Raw genomic sequence first — 20592 nt, forward strand, 5'->3', positions numbered from 1 at the left:
GTCTGTGACTGCAGTTCAGACAGAATGTCTGATGATAGTACTAAGGTGATGATATTTTTTGCCACTTGTTACCTCTGTTCTCTGAACCAACTTGTTCAGAACCAAGACAAAGAAAAGAGAAAAATGCTTTATGAAGAAGTATTGGGGCTTCTGAGAGATTCCAACAATGTCCATATATCAGCAAAAAAAAATTTTTTAAGAATATTAGTAGAGCTAGAAATCTGGGGGGATTTTGAGATTGTGAGACATAGAATGTACTCTGTTCCATTTTAACTCAAAGGCCCCTGTGATAGTGTGGCCTCAGGACCCTTTCCGGCAGTGGTTCAAACTGTGGTACCTAAAGCATCAGGGCGCCCTACAGGCTCAGCTGGTAGAGCATGGGACTCTTGATCTCAAGGTTGTGAGTTCAAGCCCCCCCAAAAAAAAAAAAAAAGACATTCAGGGACGCCTGGGTGACTCAATGGGTTAAAGCCTCTGCCTTTGGCTCAGGTCATGATCCCAGAGTCCTGAGATCGAGCTCCACATCGGGCTCTCTGCTCGGCAGGGAGCCTGCTTCCTCCGCTCTCTCTCTCTCTACCTACTTGTGATCTCTGTCTGTCAAATAAAAAAATAAAATCTTAAAAAAAAAAAGTTCAGAACTCCGTTTTTTGGATAACGAGGTGTGTGGACTGGACTCTTGAATTTCTGCGTTTGCATTTCATAGCAGCTGCTTCCTGCTCCCCTTAGGTTTTGATCTTCCATATTAAGTTAAATATGAGAATAATATTCTGCTAAAACTATTTGAATACTCATGATTAAATAAGTATAAAAATATCAACTTTATAGACAATCCAAAGTCGATCCAAGGCTTTTTCTTTTACCTTAATACATATTATATAAATTTTTGCTGAAGATTTACTTTCTTTCTGTTCTTATTATGATTGTTCCTAATGACAGACCTAGAAAAGCCATTTAGTCATTCCAAAAATGTTTATGGACTACTGGCTATAAGAAGGCACAGTGGTGGGCTGGAGTGGTGGGGATTGGCTGATGTGGCCCTTGCCCTTACAAGGACTTATGGTCTTGTTGTTAGAAACGAACTAATTCAATATGACTTGCCATAGGCTGTGGCAGGGCTATGGGAGAAGGGGTCACATCCTGCTCAATACATGTAATAGAGGAATATGACCAGGGTACCTTGGTGGCTCAGTTAAATGGTGTCTGCCTTCGGCTCACGTCATAATCCCCGGGGGTCCTAGGATCAAGCCCTATGTATGGTTCCCTGCTCAGTGGGGAGCCTGCTTATCCCTCTCTCACTTCCTCTGCTTATGTTCCCTCTCTCATTGTCTCTCTCTCTCTCTCTCTGTGTCAAACAAATAAATAAACTGGGGCGCCTGGGTGGCTCAGTGGGTTAAGCCGCTGCCTTCGGCTCAGGTCATGATCTCAGGGTCCTGGGATCGAGTCCCGCATCGGGCTCTCTGCTCAGCAGGGAGCCTGCTTCCTCCTCTCTCTCTCTCTGCCTGCCTCTCTGCCTACTTGTGATCTCTCTCTGTCAAATAGGTAAATAAAATCTTTAAAAAAAAAATAAAATAAAAAAATAAAATAAAAAAATCTTTAAAAATAAAATAAAATAAAGGGGGTACCTGGGGGGGCTCTGTGGGCCTCTGCCTTCAGCTCAGGTCATGGTCTCTGTCAAATAAATAAATAAAATCTTAATAATAAATAAATAAAATAAAATAAAGGAATATGACCTTATCAGGGATATCAGGGAGGGCTTCTCTGAGAAAGGCAATAGTTGATTTGAGGGATGGGAAGCAACTGGCAATGTGAGACTCAAGAACTAAATTAATTTAAATTGTGGGAAATTAATGAAATTGTAAGAAGCGTGGGGCTGACGGGATAAGACCGTGAACGCACAAACTATTAGAGGAGCAGGGAGAATAGAGTATCTGTGCAGAGGAGGAGTACATGATGTCAAGAAAAGTATCTGCGGATCTCAGCACAGGCAGTGTTTACAGATGTGAGCCATCACTGAGACCTAGGACCAATGCACGGGTCCGGAATTCAAGAGCCACGGTGTCAGAGGAAGATGAGCAAGGACAAGAGCAGGGGCACCTGGGTGGCTCAGTCAGCTAAGCGTCTGCCTTCAGCTTGGGTCATGATCCCAGGGTCTGAGATCCACTCCCACATTGGGCTCTCTGCTCAGCAGAGAGCCTGCTTCCCCATCTGCCTCCTGCCGGTGCGCTCGCGCGCGCGCTCTCTCTCTCTCTCTCTCTCTCTCTCTCTCAAATAAATAAATAAATAATCTTAAAAAACAAACAAACAAGAGCGAAGCTGGATCCTTGGCCTGTGTATCTTCAGTAGCTTATCCAAACAGTGAGGGCAGGGGATGAGACACTGAGTCCAAGGTACAGCATCAGAGCTGGAGGGATAGTCCCTCCTGTTGCGAACCAGAGCTCCACGCCGTCCTCCCTGACTACAGATAAGACTGGTCACGAGACCCAATGCTGACGTTCCAGTGTCCCAGTGTAGGTGGAACAAGGCTGTCCGGGAAGTGAATCTGTGAGACCTGCTGGATGTCAGAAGGAATTCAAATGCCTTTGTAAATGACTCCCATGAGGATAAGTTACTTGGAAGACAGATAGAGTTTGTTTTCTAAATTTCAGAGTCCTCCAAAACTCTTCTCATTAACCAAGACCAGAGACTGAACATCAGAGAACGAGAGATCTTTCCGAAATCAAATATAATCCAGGGACATCACGATCCAAATATTACAGAAAAATTTTTTTTTGTCCCCAAACAAATATGTATAGACTCCCTAGTTAGAATGATGTTAGAAGCAAAGAAGATACTTTAGTTAGGATTTTTCATTAATTTTAAACATGTAAAAATTTGAGTTGTATAATTTTATTGCTTAAACACTCATTCTCAGTGTCCTGGTCTAACTAACTTCCGAAGCGCATGCTGGAGAACAGGACTCCTAAGAGATATTCTAGGAAGAAGAGTCTGTAATTGTGGAGATGTTCCCTCTGCTCTTCTTTCCTCCTTTCCGTACTTCTTGGTGTGTCTTCCACATCGACTACAAGCTCTTACTCATCCCTTTATACAGACCATTTAGCTTATATTACCCAGCAAATTTGTTCTTTTTCTGCCTAATACTGCTTTGTATCCAGATGTCCCAAGACACACAGTGGAAAACACTGAATGTCAAATTACTTTCTCGATGATTTCCTTTTTAGAATGTCTATAGTTTATAAATGGGCATTTTGTGTACACATTTCATCTCAAATATATCTTAAATATGAAGGAGGTAGAGGAGATAACCCCAGTTACAGACCTTAAATTTTGTGCTAACTCAGGATTAGTTGTATTGTGTATAATGTTTAAAAGTGATTATTTTGCTTTGCCTTGGGAATACTGTGCCCCCAAAAGGAAGGTATTTCCAGTAGTCGTAAGATAGAGTTTGATACAGGGTGCTTGGTGTGGCTCAGATGGTTAAGCATCTGCCTTCAGCTCAGTTCATGATCCTAGGGTCCTGGGATCAAGTCCCACGTTGGGTTCTCTGCTCAGCAGAGAGCCCGCTTCCCCCCCCCCTCTCTCTCTCTGCCAGCCTCTCTGCCTACTTGTGATCTCTGTCAGTCAAATAAATAAAATCTTGGAAAAAAAAAAAAAAAAACCCTCCTCGAACTCAACGCACACAAAACAGGTAATTACGTCAAAAAATGTTCAGAAGACATGAACAGACAATTCTCCAAAGAAGACATACAAATGGCTAACAGACACTGAAAAAATGTTCATCATCAGGGAGTCTGTTTCTCCCTCTCTCTCTATCCCTTCCCAAGCTCATGCTGTCTCTGTCTCTCAAATAAATGACATTTAAAAAAAAGATACAATTTGATACATAGACTCCCCTTACTAAAACTTTTCCTTATCACCAAACCACTTACATTTTTAAAAAGAGGAGAGTTTAATGGATTATCTCACAAAAACATCTAGGATTGCCAAAGTGAATTATTTCTTTTTTTTTTTTAAGATTTTATTTATTTATTTGACAGGCAGAGATCACAAGTAGGCAGAGAGAGAGGAATGGAAGCAGGCTTCCGGCCAAGCAGAGAGCCCGATGCGGGGCTCAATCCCAGGACCCTGGGATCATAACCTGAGCCGAAGGCAGAGGCTTTAACCCACTGAGCCACCCAGGCACCCTGAATTATTTCATTTTAATTGGTATGTGCCCCAGAGCTGCTTCACCAAGTGTGGTGTGCACTTCCTTTTGGAATGTGTCCCTAGCATGACCCCCCAGAGAGTCCCATCTTCCCAGCCTGTACCCTCCTCACAGGAGATGGAGGCACAGACTTGCCTCTGTGCAAGGCAGCCTGGTCCGAGTGGGTTCCTTTGCACCTTGGTTGGACCTATTTTAATCCCCTTCTGAGATATTTTATAATCCACTGAGAAAGCTAATTTTCTTCAACTTCTAACAAAGCAGTAAAGCTTCTGCACATGCAGAAAAGCATTGCTTATCTTGAAGGACATTGAAGTGAGAGAAACATGCAACCACGCCTACAAAATCTACCATCCGTTTTAGAGTTTTTGCGCATGAGACTCTACCATGTTTGTGTAACTTAAGGAATATCAGTATTGATGAGACCATGAACCATCTGAAAACGGTTTTAGGGCATGTTTTCTGTTGAGATATACAAGAATGCTGCTGCTCAGTTATGAAAGATAAAAATAGGAAAAACTGCCTTGCTAACAGATTTCTGGGTACGGTTTGATTTACGTTGTTTGGCTTGTGTGTCATTGTTTAAAAGTCCTAACCATAGGACAGTACTTCTGTAATTTCCCCAGTTCAGTGTTGTTTCTAGGTGACAGCGCATTGTCCTTTCTTTCAGAACTCCTTTAGGAATGGCTGCTCATCGTTCTCAGGGTCTTGGCTGAGTCTGGGGCGGTAGTCTTTGCCTCTTGTCCGTGTGCCTCCGTTCACATCCTAGAGTATGCAGTGGCAGGCCAGTTTCCAGAACACAGCTTTTATACCTCAGGCTGTTCTCCTGACTCTGATAATGCTGACGCGGCCTGAGATTTAACTCCGATTTAACTTGAGTGTGAACTACCAGAAGATGGGACTCCTGAGGCCCAGGAGGGGAGACCCCCTTCATGTTACCAATTCTGTAAACTGTGATCCAGAAAATGAGTGAAGGGCTCTACATTTTACTCATCTGCTTTTTTGTAAGTCTGTTTCTACAGCACACGCATTTCAACTTCTTGTTCAGCCGTCGGAGTCTCGGATTTTCTTCATTCACAATTTCTCTCAAAATGTGAAGTAATTTTGCTTGGTGGGGATCCATTCCTTGTCTCCCAACCTCCCGTACCCTTTTCCACAAGAATTCAGGCAGAATAAAAGCCAATTGGAAAGTATTTATTTCTAGGTTTCTTAATGCCCAGGTCACACTGTTGTCTCAAATCAGTTTCTTTCTGTCGTCCTTAGCTGAAAAATAAAACCAAAAAAAAAAAAAAAAAAAAAGGCGTATCTGGCAGGGTTAAATAAAAGAAAGAATGCAGTGAAAGGAAGATTTCTTTTCTACAGGCAGCAGAGACCGTGCAGGATGACTGAAAGTGCCTGAGGGTATTTGGTCCCTATTGGTTTTCACATCAGATGCAATGGTGCCCACAGATAGCCTGTATTGTTGTCAGTTAAATGGGATCATGAGTGTCTGAAAGGTGTTTGAGAATGAACCGAAAATCATTTTCACAAGTGGATGATTACTTCTGCCACATGTTAACCGAACTCTATCAGAATGGCCCAGATTTTTGAGCCTGCATTAATTGCTCCTTCAACCTTGACTGAGGTTTCTCTTTAAGAAAGCCCTTTCCAGGACTAAACGACTCTATATATTGATTTTTTTTTTCCTTTTTGTATTTTTTCCTTGAAAAATGAAACCTTGGATAAGGAAGACTTTATCATTCAACATGTAGATGGATTGTTCCATTTCTTGGAATTAAAAGCTAGACTCAAGTGATCTGAGAAAAGTAACGGTCCTTTTATCCAAGCACTGAGTAATTCCCATATTCTGTATACAATTATGTTTTTCAAATATTCATTAGTGATGATTTTTCATCATAAAGTGAAACCGTGAACTCCCACAGCATGTACTCCCTGCAAATAAATTGTCATAGCCTCCTTTCTATTAGAACTGTATGCCACCACTCTAATTGAAACTTAACTACAATATTTAGTAGTATGTTTGGAGAATTTTTGTATGTTGAAGTATTCTCTGAACAATCTTTAAGTTAGGTTTTATAAAGCGCTTTTAAAGTGTTTGGGTAGTTGTAATTAGTTATTTCATGTTCCCACTTTCCATTTCAAATATGGCCTAGAGAATATTAGCTGTTTATTTGCCAGAATATTGTAGGATATATTTGAGGTCAGACATGCTGTGTTACAAAGTTGAGTTAAATCTCAATTTTGAAAACTAATCGGAAAATGAGTTCTTGAAATTTCATTAACTTTTGTGCTTCTATATATTAGCAGAGAATTTATATCATTTACAGAAAAATGGTTTAACTTATTATTAAAACTAATTTGAGAGGGTTTTTGGCTTAAAGGGAGACAAATCACAGAATGATATATGTGAATCTACTTTTAAAAAAACATTCAAGGGGGCATTGTGTAAAAACAAGCATTTAACCTAATTTTATTTCACAAGCATTGCAGTATGAACATGTAATGAAATGTAAATCTCTCTCGAAAATTCAACAAAAATAAGCATAGTCATAGTACTGATTTTTGTTTGCTTGAAGCTCATTTTCACCAAACTCCACTTTTCTCAATCTGTTGATGAGACCATTTTATTGATAATAATACACATTGCTAATGAGCCACACTTATCTAAAGAAAAGTGTCTATTCCTGTTGTCATAGATCATTCTGACAGATTTCATGAAGGCTCTGCTTTTGTCCACAAATGAAAACTTTTAGAAGCAACTTGGGTTATTAACACGTAACTCTTTTAAGGATCATAGTGATGTCATGAAGATTATACCATTTTTAGTGTGGAGATTCTCTCCTGACTATAGCTAGTGATAAAGAAGATGAAAAATAGTGCTCTGTTTGTCTTGTTGAATGTAACCTGAGTTTTGGCCTTACCGAAGTTCTTTAATTTTTTCTCCTTTCTTCTCTTCACTTGACAGTTTACCTAACAGCATTCACATCCTATTTTAAAGATGCAATCAAAAATCTTAAAATTCAGGGAGGCATATCTTCTATATTTGAGGATAGAGTATGACCCAAAAACAATAACACCAAAAAAAAAGAAAAATAGTCATAGGCAAATGACACATCAATACATATTTAGTTGGTTTTGTGTCGTTTTCTAGCAATGAATGCTCTGTCTCTTTGGAGCAAATAGTACTCCCCATTAGGAGCTACCCTAGAAGAGGGATTAATTCTTTAAGATTATTGCTGTGTTTATACTGATCTATAAAACCAAATGCTTCAAGGCTTTAAGCCTTATGTGTTAAATCCAAGCTTTGTGTCAGTGCTGCTAATTTCTTTGTTACCTAATCCCATGTAAGAAGAGAAGATTTTAAAGTTAAGCAGGCAATTTTTTTGTTCAAAGGGAACAACTTCTTAATACCTTAAGTTGGATGTATTGATGAAAGCAAACACTATTAAATAGTATCTGAGCAGTTACTTTTAAGTAATCCAAAATACTCTAGTTACATGAGTATTGTGCTGTGTTGAAAATATTTCAGTGGAAAAAAATGTTCTATATTTAGTACAAATGAGGATTGGAAGTATGTCCTTTTCAAGTATGTTATATACAGTAGATTCTCTCTCTCATTTCCATTCAAGTAATTCTTGGATCAAATTTAATTTTGACTAGGGATTTTTATCCCCCCTGGGGCCATACTCTGAGGTCTGGAGAATGTAGTAGGACTATGGAAATTGCTAATTTGTGTTCCTTTATTTTCCATCCATTTGTTACTTAGCTGAGATAATTTAACAAGGATGAGTAAAAACACTTTGTTTAAAACCAGATTCTCTAGTTTGATGAAAATGTTGAAAGCTTCATGTAAAAAAGAAAAACAAAAAAAAGCAAAAAACTCACTTTCCTCTTTAAGACCTCTTCATAATAAGGTGAGAGAAACTAGCAGTATGCCATAGAGAATGTCACTGTTGGGCTATACGATAAGTATTTATTTTGCTGGATATCATTGTAAATTGTCACATAAAGCCCAGTTAACTGTGTGTTCCCAGTTTGACTGGTATTTGGCAGGTCTGATTTACATACCCTAAAAAAAAAAAAAAACCTGACATTTTTATTTGAGTTAATCATATAATCAATTGAGAGGAAGCTAACAATGACTCAGCAGGTTATAGAACATTCAGGGAGAATACAGCTGCTATGCAGACCAAACGACAGACTAACCAAGGTAGTCTCTGTCCAGAATGACGAATATGCTTCCTGGAAGATCTTCTCTACACACCTTTATTGGGTAGAATCAGAGTTCATCAAGCGATAAAAAACCAATTTGTTCAGAAATCAGAAAGGAAAATATTAATAATATATTTTTTAAACTTTAATAGAATTTTTAAAAATTCTATTTTTATGAAACAGAAATGGATGACAAGTAAAATAACTTTCAAAGATCTGTTTAATTAATACTATCACTAGATTTAGCCTTATCAACCATACCTTCTCCTTCACAGAATCTTACAGTTATAATTGATGTTCATAATAATGACCAAGTTGGCTTATGTAGACAAATTCTTCAAAAATTTGTTATGGATATAGTCTCTATATAGAGGAACTCAATTTTTAGTAATTAAGGATACTCAAATATTGCTATGGAAGTGTAATGAACTGAATCTTACTGCCTAGTAGAGCATATGTGTTAAATGTAACTTTAGTATATTTTTCTGAAATAAAAAAATCTTAGTAGATCATACTACAGTTTATCCATAAAAGAGAATTTGTACCCTACACAACATTTAAAAAAAAAAAAAAAAGTGTGGCGAGAATGCATTTTGATTTTTTTACACGTTTCTAATAATGGATCTGTGCTTATGACAAATATTCAAATGATTTCGACTTCTTCTTTATTCTCTCCACAGTTCAACCCTCCTACAGCTAAGAGCACCACACCACAACCTGGAAATCACCCTGAAAACCAGTAAACCATTGAACTATTAAAGCTTGTAGGATCCTCCACTGTACTCATGATACCTGTAGACTAAAGATAAGGATATTTGTCACTGTACTTGACTTTGTTATATCGAAAATATGATTTATGGCTCTATAGTGATTAGGTCTCCCAAATCCTTCATAATATTTTTTTTCTGTTAATGAAATGACATCATCTCAAACATGGCTAGTGGCAATACAAAAGTGTACAGCCACTTTGGAAAACCAGTTTGGCCGTTTCATATAAAGTTAAGCACACACTTGAAATACAATTCAGTCATCCCTCTCCTAGATATTTACCTGAGAGGAGTGAAAACACATGCCCACACAAAGACCTTTACATGCATATTTCTAGCAGTTTTGTTTATGATTGCTAGAAAAAGAGAAAACAATCCAAATGTCCGACAACTGGCGAATGGGTAAACACATTGAAGTGACTGCATACAATGAAATATAATATTCAGTAACGGAAAGGAATGAACTCCTGATACAAGCAACAGTGGCGAATCTCAAAAGCCATTGACTAAATGAAAGAAGCCAAACACAAAAGGGCTCCGTACTCTGTTTTTTTCCATCTCTATGGCATTCTGGAAAACAACTGAAAAGTCAGAAATCAGAACAGTTGTTGCAGAGCTGGGGGATGGGAGGAAGAGACTGATCAGGAAAGGACCTGAAGGAAATTCGGGGGTGGGGGGGGCAGGTTCTGGTGGGGGAGGGGGGTGCAGAGGGGGCAGATGTTCTGTAGGTCCGTGGTGTTGGTACTTCCATTGCGATGTCAACACTCAGCAAATTATATACCTGAAATGGAGCGTTCTTACCTTCTGTAAACCATACCAGTAAACCCTACTTTAAAAAAAAAAAAACAAAGGAAGACCTGCTTAGTGTAGAAATGGTGAAAACGTGAAGTCATAAAGAACAACACAGAGGAGCAGCTGGCTGGTTCAGTAGAGCGTGCGACTCTTGACCTTGAGGTTGTGAGTTTAAGCCTCATGTTGGGCATAGAGATTATTTTTTAAAAATATGAAATTCATCTTTAATCTCAACAGCCCAGTATTAATTGCAGGCTTAATATTTTGATGTGTCTTTCTGGATTTTCTCCCCATGCATGTACTGTAAGCTCAGGTGACTGCTTTTTTTTTTTTTAACCTAGCCTTATAATAATTTTTTCACATCATTCCTTTTTTTTAAGATTTTATTTATTTATCTGATAGAGATCACAAGTAGGCAGAGAGGCAGACAGAGAGAGAGGAGGAAGCAGGTTCCCTACTGAGCAGAGAGCCCGATGAGGGGCTTAACCCCAGGACCCTGGGACCATGACCTGAGCCAAAGGCAGAGGCTTTAACCCACTGAGCCACCCAAGCACCCCTCAAATCATTCTTTTTGACATCACTTTTAATAGCAACTTAACTCCTTCCTTACCATTTGATTCTTAGGCAGCTTTGAGTTTTTTATTTTAAACAATATTGATGAATATCTTGTTCTCATTCTTCCCTCGGTTTTAAATATCTCTTATGCCCAGAATCTAATTCTATACCAGTGAAAAGGCAGCAAGACAGTGATACTAGATACCTAATGCCAGAAATCATTCTTAGAGTGAAAAAAAAAAACAACCCTCAAATTTGTTGAAATTAATTTTAATGTGTTCTTATCCAGGATAGTTAGCTTTTCGGATGTATTCGTGTCCATTTTATTTTATAAAATATTAGTCTGGTTAATGTGAAAACTGAAGGGCAGAAACTATCTACTCTTGCTACATAACATTTATACTATTTCTTTTATGCAATCGATCTTTTGTTGAATGTAATTTTTTTTTCCTTAGGCAGAGAGTAAAACTCTGCCACCCAGCTACTTCCGAGATACACTTGTTCATTTGTGACTCCCGTGTATGGTTGATTGAATTCCTCCTTAAAGTGTATCACCCCAGAATACCTCGGGGCCCAACTGAACATTATGTGCTTACCTTGGTTCCTGTCTCAAATTGTCTTTTTTCAATTTCTTATATCCTCTCCCAACCTCCAGTAGACACATGCATGTGTCCACCCTCTGCTGTGCTGTTTTCAGAGACATCCTACCCTGTCGTTCCCAGTGTGTTGATCCATGGCTTTGAGTGATGGTTGCAGCAGGTAGTAGTATTCCTTATGTAGGACCTTCACTCTCAGCAAGACTTACACTTGCTGATGGTGTTGATGGTTTGTGGATTACTATTCACTTTCACTTATGTATGACGCAAGTTGCCCAGCAGCATGCTAAGTGAGACCCTTGAAGGAGCTCAGAAACAGGCAGTGGTCACTGGCAAAGGTGATGCCACATTTTCTCTGGCTCTCAGGCAGCCTTGGTGCACATTTTGCTTGTGCACTTCATACAGGCCATCGGTCTTATCTCCTGTATCTAGCCCCTGAGATCTTTGCTGTTAACCCTGTGATAGAAGTTCGGGTGTGTGCATTTCAGGAGAGGGAAATTACCTAGGACAGACAGAAAGAGAGCAGCTGAACACCTCTCACCAAAACCACAAAGAAGAAATTAGAGAAGCTGGAGCAAAGGTGGGGCAAAAGGTTTTAACGGGACCTCGAGAGGTGAACAGGTGAGAACAGGAACTGTGGATGTCTCTGTCGGTCACTAAATGAACTCACATCATATCCAGGAGTGCAGGCCATGTGGTATCAAGGGTTTTGTGCGAGCCAAAGAGAAGTTCATCTAGCTAGCTGATGTGTCTGAAAGAAAGTAAGTAATTTAGGCAGTGTGGATGATGATTTCCAATGTAAAAGCCTAGTTTTTATTTTGACTTTTAGGAACTGCATGTTAGTTTTCTTGATTCTGAAAATTTAGAACCCAAGAAATCAAACCCATAGATACAGAGAATATATTGGCGGTTGCCAGAGGAGGGAAAGCTTACGGTGGGACAAACGAGGGAAGGGGTATTAAAAAAAAATTTTTAAAGTGTACCCATTCGTTTCAACATACCTTAGCCAATATCTTGAATTTCTTTTAAGAGGGGGCAAGAGCATTTGCTTTGCTTCACAAAAGAAAATTATTTTAATAAGCGATGAAAAATTCAAGCTAAGATTTTAGTTTTTAAAATTGTGGAAGTCTCTGGGGTGCCTGGCTAGCTCAGTTGCTTGAGTATCTGACTCTTGGTTTAGGCTGAGGTTATGATCTCTGGGTCGTGAGATGGAGCCCCATATGGGCTCTTCCTCTCCCTCTTTCTCTGTGGCTTCCCCATCTCACATGCTCTTTGAATAATAAATATTTGAAAACAAATAAAATAAAAAATAAACATTGTGAAAGTCTCAAGACTTTAAGCCCCCCAATAAATGAATAACCATAGTACTTTTTTAATACTCAGAACTGTATATAAATTAGAGTAGCCTTTACAGAGATGAACCTTCACTTCAGAAGAAAAGGACAGTGATAAAATATTTTAAAATCTTTAATTTAAAAATTAGGCCTATATTTGTCATATTTCAAGCACCTAACAATCTTTTCTACTTTTGTAGGAGGTGTGTATAAGTTTCTATGGTATAATTTCAAAATAGCTCTCCATGATATGCTTTACTTCATTAATGTTTAATATCTTCCTTTTCCTCCTTGATATATATGCTTACATCTATATATTCAGTAAGAAGAAAAGTTTTGTTCTCAGATGATTGTCTGCTTTATTCATTTTAGGAAATGCATGTTAGTTCTCTTGATTCACGTTCCTATCAGCAATGCGAAGTTAAACAAAAGCGCTGGCGGTAACTATGTTGAATTAGGCTATGTCTTCTTCACATTCATGATTGCCTGAATTCCATAGTTAGGAAAATTTGCAGCAATATACTTCCGTAAGTCAGCTAGGCCCCCAAATTCTGAGGCTGGCAGAGACCTTAGAAATCAGCAAACCCATTCCTGCCATTTATAGGTGAAGAAACAGAAACTGAGATCGATGCCAACATAACTTGGGGTCATCCAACTGGACAGTGACCCTTCCCTCTGAGTTCTTGACTCTACAGATGCCTCCCCCTTAGGCCACACTTCTCAGCCGTGGTCATCTAAGAGCTGAAACATGAATCCTCTATCCCTACTTTATAGCCTTTGTCTCTCCTAAGAAGAGTGTGTTAAGAATAAAATTCCCACTGGTTCTCTGATTATCCTTTCTAGCTCCAACTTCGCTCAATTTGTAGTAAGAACTGACAAATTGATAAGCCACATAAATCAATTCCCTTTCAAGAACCTAGAATAAGCTCAGTCATTTTGTAACACAGAAGCTACATGTTGTCTCAGCTTCCAAATGAACTAAACTTTGCCTTTAGCAGGCTGGTCTCAAGATTAAATACCTATGGAAGAAATACGATTACACAGAGCCACAACGTTATTCATCTAAAATATTCTTTGCTTGTTTTTCTTGCCAGATATCTGTATGCCCTAGGACAGAAGGTTTGGAAAAGATGGAAAAAACGTTACTTTGTTCTTGTTCAGGTTAGTAAATTATTTTCCTGTTACACAATGAATCTAAGACAGCAGTTCTCAAACTTTTGTTTAGTGGGTTAAATCTATTGATATTCACTGTGTTAGAAATTAAAACTAAAAAAAAAAAATCCTTAAATACTTCATTTCAAAATAAAAGTAGCAATTTTTTACATGCTAACACAAGTAACAGTTTTATGTAAAATAACTGTGTTCTGAATCAATTTAGGTAAGTGCGAGGCATTATTTTACACTCTTGTACATCTCTTTAATGTCTAGCTTAATAGAATGCAGCTGTATTTTCATATCAGCTTCCTCATTCAATCTGTTGCAATATCAGATGAAATTTAGCCACTGGAAAATTCCACCATACGCACGTGAGACGATAGCTGTGAAAAAGGCAGATGATGTCTAAATATTATTACAAAAATAGTTTTGACCTCACAGATTCCCTGAAAAGATCTTAAATTCTTCAGGATAACAGGACCATACCTTGGGAAAAACTGCATCATTCTGATGTTTTATAAATAAACCATAATACTTAGAAGCTCCCACTTTTGTACAGATATTCCATTTTTATCACCTGTTCACATAATTACATCGGTAAATTACCTGGACTGGTAGATTGGTTTGCAATAGGATTCTGAATATAGACAGGTTACTGGGATATTTATTCTGACTGACTCTGTTTTGTTTGTTTGTTAATCACAGATAAACTTTGCTCATAGAACGTACTCATCAAAATAAATTTACAGTAAGGAATACTTTCTAAGTAGCAGTCATTCCATTCTATGATGAATCCAAGCTATTTTATCCCCAATGGATATATATGATATGAAAAGAAAATCATCGTTGGTATTCTTAACATTTAAAAAGTCTCTAAAATCTTGTTGATTCCTACCCATGCATTAAGCAAACTTTAAATGGAGTCTATCGGAATAATATGGTGAAATGCCAAGGAAGGATAACTGTCAGTTGCTGTCTTCCAGGTGTAAGGTAATCTATCCATTGTTGGATGTGCCACAATGCATGGTAACTTCATGAAAAGTATAAAAATTCCATCAAAAGTAGTTTTATCTGCATGGCAGGCAGCCAGCCTATTTCGTTAAAATGTAGCCTTATGTGATTAGAACCAATATTTGGTCAACTAAGTTAACAAAAGATACACGTACTTGTATGCAAGTACTTTGGCAGTCTTGATAGAAAGCCCAAACATTTGCTTTGGGTAAGTGTCTTCCGTTTGGAGTTCTGGGTGATCTGTCCTCCAAAACCACACCCATAAGACCTCTTTTTTGGTTTCCATATTTAATTTCTTTACATCATTACAAGGACTTAAATGCATTGAATAGGCAGTTTTCATGCAGATCTTTCTGGGCATTTGATTTTATTCCTATTTATAGATGTCTCACATATAATTTAACAGGTTTGTATTAGCAAATTTATCAAATCTAAGTCATTCAACTGATATTTCATAGAAACTGCAGTTTCTTTTTCATTTTCCTATTTCATGCATTATAATGCAGACTCTTTTTTAACTTCATAGTTTTAATAGCTGATGTTATTGGTACAAACAAACCTAGCTGACTCTTAGTAAGCACAGAGTTTTACATATTAGTCATTACACTTTTTTTAAATTTTTACTTTCTTAAAGACTTTATTTTTCCATACACCCCCTACCCCCACACATACCATGGTCTCCCCATCATCAACATCACTTGATACATTTGTTACCAAGAATGAACCAACATTGGTACATCATAGTCATCCAGTGTGCATAGTGTTGTATATTAAATGTGTTTTGAACAAATGTGTAATGGTGTACATCCAACGCTGAAATGTCACACAGAGTGTTTTCACTGACCTGAAAATCCTGTTCCAAGCCAATTTGGCCCTTCTCTCCTCCGTGTCAACCACTGATCTTTTTACTGTCTCTGTAGCTTCACCTTTTCCAGGATGGAAATCTTAGAGCACATAGCCTTTTCAGATTGGTTTCTTCCACTTTAGTAATAGGCTTGTAAGTTTCCTCCATGTCTTTTCATAGCTTGAGAGCTCATTTCTTTTCATTACTGAATAATATTCCATATTCCATTGTCTGGGTGAATCAGTTTATCCATTCACTTACTGAAGGGCATCTTGGTGGTTTCTGAGCTTTGGCAATTGTGTATAAAGTTGCTATAAACATTCTTGGACAAGATTTTATGTAGATTTTCGTTTTCAACTCCTTTGGGTTAATACCAATATTACAATATACCAATAAATACAATATTTATTACTTGTATGTGGATCATATTTATTATGTTTTAAAGAATGAATCAGAGTGTTCATTAGTCTGGAGATCTAGTTAAGTGACAGGCCAAGAGAATTTCAACTGTGTTGACTGCATGTGTGAAAACTGGCTTTATTAGGTCAGTCTTGAGAGATCAGATGATCACCTCATGGTTTTAGCCAGGTGAGTTTTAAGGTAATCCTTTGCTCCTTACCTAAGTAAGGAGTAAACTAACCAGAAGTTACAGAACAAATGTGTGTTCTTTGGTCACCCTATAAAAGAGTTTAGGAATGAAAGAAAGAATTAGAGTTCTTTAAGATCATTAATTGGTTATGTCTTTGAGGAACATTAACCATGTCTTTAGGAAGCTATGAAGTTCTCTCAGTAACAAAAACAAGTTTAACATTTTTTTTTAAGATTTTTATTTGAGGGAGAAACTATGTGAACTGAGTGGAGAAGGGGCAAAGGAAAATAATCTCAAGCAGCCTCCCCTCTGAGCACAGACCCCACCTTGAGGCTTGATCTCATGACTCTAAGATCATGACCCACGCCGAAACCAAGAGTCAGATGCTTAACCAACGGAGCCACCCAGACATCCTAAGTGTAACATTTTAAAGGGCAAAATTTAGTTTAAACCCATAATTAAAATTTAAATGTAAACCTATATACCCCATAATTGAAATTTAGAAAAAACACTACCAGAATATGATGAATGCATATTTATTCTATCTGAGGTATCATCTTAAAATCTGAAGTCCTATTTAAGCATTATAATTTTGCACAAATATATGTACATACATGCCCTCCTACAGAGAACCCCACGCCAAAGGTATTGAGATAAACCCGCCAGTACTCTGGCAACTTTTTGAAGTTTTAAATACAACTGAATCTTCATTTCAATTCCAAATGTAACAGGAAGACAAATGGAATGCACACACTTCAGAATCAAGATGGATGCGTATGGAGATTCAGTGAGAGGGCCCCTCAGGAAGACCTGGCTAGTTTTTATTAGTATTTTTAAAGAGGGCTCTCATTCTCCTGGCACGCAGCTTGGAGGTTCATACCTGCAGGCTGCATTACTGAAAGGTGGAGGAGTCATTTTTCGAGGGAGGACACTCTACCCCTGCTGTGTCTGCTGCTGCCACGGGCAGAATGGGGCTCTGGCGATAATGGGAATCTCATCACCACTTGCGAGTGTGTATTATACGAGTGATCTAGCCGGAGATGTAGCCATCAGCTCAAGAATTTGTCCTCATAAAAATTGATTGAGAGTCCGGTTTGGCCAGCTGCAAAGTCATTGTTCAAAGTGAACACTCGAAGAGCTGCTGAGGTGAAAAGACTTCCATATAAACATTTAAAGCACAGTTCAAAATAGGACAATAAATTATTTATTAACGTGGGGTGCTTATTGAACTTCCAGGTAAGATTGTAAGTAAGATTAGGTTTGGTCCCCATTTAGATTCTGAAGTGAGTGTAGTTACAGTATTGAATAGATATCCATGTGTTTTTAAGAGGCTGGGTTTTGTTTGTTTGTTTGTTAGTGAAGGTGGTAAATGTGGGTCCAAGCCAAATGGAAAGAGCAATTGATTTTGAAGAATATATTTGAAATCTTACCAAAGTTAAACTTAAGTGTTTCTTATTCATTTTTCTTAAGCTTATTCAGTGTTCTAGTATTAGATTTGGAGGATATCATTGTTGTAAAGTACTTAGGACAACAATACATTTTTGTTCACTATAGTACAAGCATTTAATAGCTTTAAAATTCTCTGATTTAATCAAACTGAATTATTTCCTAAATCTATAATCTGCTAATGTTTATTCAAATAACCGTATGTCTCCACATATTGCATATTCTGTGATAAATCCAGTATGTTCGAAGCACTCACCTACCACAGTTACTGCTATCTTATATTTATTAAGCAGTGGTAGCAGGCATTTATGTGAAGCACTTTTTTTTTTAAGATTTTATTTATTTATTTATTTGACAGAGATCGCAAGTAGGCAGAGAGGCAGGCAGGGGGTGGGGGGAAGCTGGCAGGCTCCCTGCTGAGCAGAGACCCCCCACCCACCCACCCACACACCCATGCAGGGCTCAATCCCAGGACCCTGAGATTATGACCTGAGCCAAAGGCAGAGGTTAAACCCACAGAGCCACCCAGGTGCCCCAATGTGAAGCACTTTTAACACATCATTTTGTTTAATCCTCAAAATAAGGTATGTTTGAGGGATAGGTAATAAACAGGATCCCTGTTGTATGAAGAATTTATATCATTTACCTGGAATTTTAAAGTTAGTATGTGGCAGAGTCAAGCATTTAAATCCAAATTCAGTCTACAGAGTAAACTTTCATGTTCCCTGTCCTAAAGGTACGATTCAGTTAATGCACACGAATAGTGTTGGTCTGAAGACAGATAGCTATAGGAATAGTCACTGCGGATCACTGATTTCATGAGGTACAAGACAGTTTGACTAGACCCGGCCAGTAAGTGAAAGCGCAGAGACTCTCATGCTGGTGAAGGCTACTTACTGTGTGACATCACTGGAAACTGAAGTAGACATCAGTGTTGTTCTGGCCCTGTCTCAAAGTGTTCACTGCTTGTTGTCGACGTGTCAGAATCATGACTTGAAGTTGCTGCAAACAACAGCAGGCCATCAAGACGTAATGTTAATTACACATCAGCTGAGTTGGCACAGGATGTAAACAGGGAGCCGTGTCACTGAGGGATCCGTACGTGCTGCACACACGGGAGAAGCGCTCCGTTAGTGAGACGCCATCAGAAATCTGCTTGAGACTTAAAAGAAGTGGCTGCCCCAGCCTGTTGCTCTCTGAACTCATCGGTACACGGGGAGACCCACTGTGGCACGCTGCTCTCATGTGTTTGAGAATACCACTACGACATGAAATTATATGATCTAGATCCAGTCTTTGGACATCAGCTGTTTGCTGAGAGCAATGGGAAGTGAAGAAGTATATTGTTTGTCAGATCAAGAAAGTCATGGGATAGTGGCTGTCTTTGATTGAAATTTGCAAACCGAGGGCATGTTCAATGTAGGAAGAAATCAAATCATACAGAATTATTTATGGAGAAAATGAAAGGCTCTCATCAACAACACCCCTGCCAGCATTGCCACCTTATTCCATTCTTGTTTTCAGAGGACCATTGCCACTAGAATGGCTTTCTGAAATTCTATCTGTGTGTGTGTGTGTGCGCACATGCACACACACACATGCACACTTTTTTTCTATTGGTGTTTGCTTATTTTCTAAATGGCATCATTCCATATATATATTCTATATATTGCTTTGATCCCCCTTAAAAATATTACAGATGAGGTGCCATGGCAGTATATAAAAATCCACTTTATTCTTTTGACTGATGATTGGATCCCATAGTATGGGTTTAACATAATTTATGTAACAGTTCCCCTTTTTTGGACATTGAAGTTTTTCCTTTTTTTTAAATAAGCAATGGAGGGAACACCTGAGTGACAGTCCCTTAAGCATCTGACTCTTGATTTCAGTTCAGGTCATGATCTCAGGGTCATGAGATCAAGCGCTTTAGGTGGGCTCTGCAGTGAGTGTAGAGCCTGCATAAGATTCTCTCTTGCTCTCTCCATCTCCCCTTCTTCTGTGTTCCCTCCCTTTTCCTCTCTACCTCAAAAAATAAGCATTGGTACAATCTGTGTGTGTGTGTGTGTGTGTACATGTAAACATATGTATGTGTGTGTGTGTGTGTGTGTGTGTATCCCCTGTATGTTAAGCTTTGTGTGTATGTGGGAATATTCTTATAGAAATGGAGTAACTGGGCCAAAGGGCATGGATACCTATGATATGTAAGATTATAAAGCTTTAGATGACTCAGGAATACTCAAGTAGTCATCAGAACTTTGGCTTGTTTTTTCATTTGTCATTTTTTATAATTAATAGTCATTATGTGTCAGCAAAATTATTTTATCTTTCAAGATGCACACCTCCAATATGAAAGAAAATTGAAAGTTCTCTGGGTTGTGGGGCTTATTTGGAACAAAATGTTAGCAGACAAGAATTTTTTCTTTAGAATGTATTTTTTAAGATAACTCTTGCTTTGTGACCAATGAATTTTCCATAGTAAAGAAAACAACGGTCATATTAATTATACAGTTTACCCCTGGACATCAACAATACATTTACTTTTCAAAATAGTTATAAAAGATGAGCTATTACATGATCCCTCACCTGTATCTCCGGAGCTAAAATATAAAAGGTGAAGCGAACATGGGGCTGGATTTTGTAAGGAGAATCTGGTGTGGACCCCGTGGCGATCCCAATGCAAAATGCCTCTTTCATTCATTGCATTCGGGAATGCCCAGTAGTCCCTGAAAACTTGCTATTTTCTTCATGTTTTGACTCCAGGGAAATGCCTGATTCCTCTTTGTAGAGCTTGTACCTACCAAAAAAGCACGAAGAACCTATGAATGAGAATTGTGCAATATTGTGAAGTCAGAATGAGACATTGGTGGGCTTAGGGTTTGTTTGGGTTTTTTTTTTGAAAATTGCTTTACAAGTCTCAATTTCTAAATTTGTGTGTGTGTAGCCTGTGTGTATGCATTTATTTATAGTCAACATAGATCTTTCTACGTACCTACATGTATGCCTGCCACGTAGTGCAGACTCAAATATTTAAGGAAGTGCTATCTGTCCCTTAATTTGGATTCCTTTTCACACCTCTATATGGAACATAAC

At 38.3% G+C, this 20592-nt stretch overlaps 1 protein-coding gene across 21 annotated transcripts in view; it reads left to right on the forward strand.

Annotated features, from left to right (window-relative positions):
* The window catches only part of CADPS2 (calcium dependent secretion activator 2), a 535725-nt gene that overhangs the window by 337976 nt on the left and 177157 nt on the right, over nt 1–20592 (forward strand). For all 21 annotated transcript variants that reach the window (XM_032305737.1, XM_032305741.1, XM_032305748.1 and 18 more), the window contains exon 9: nt 13549–13615. In XM_032305737.1, coding sequence (XP_032161628.1) covers nt 13549–13615 — 67 coding nt within the window. The remainder of the gene's footprint in view (nt 1–13548; nt 13616–20592) is intronic.

This window comes from Mustela erminea, chromosome 11, assembly GCF_009829155.1.
Source record: "Mustela erminea isolate mMusErm1 chromosome 11, mMusErm1.Pri, whole genome shotgun sequence".
Classification (NCBI taxonomy): domain Eukaryota; kingdom Metazoa; phylum Chordata; class Mammalia; order Carnivora; family Mustelidae; genus Mustela; species Mustela erminea.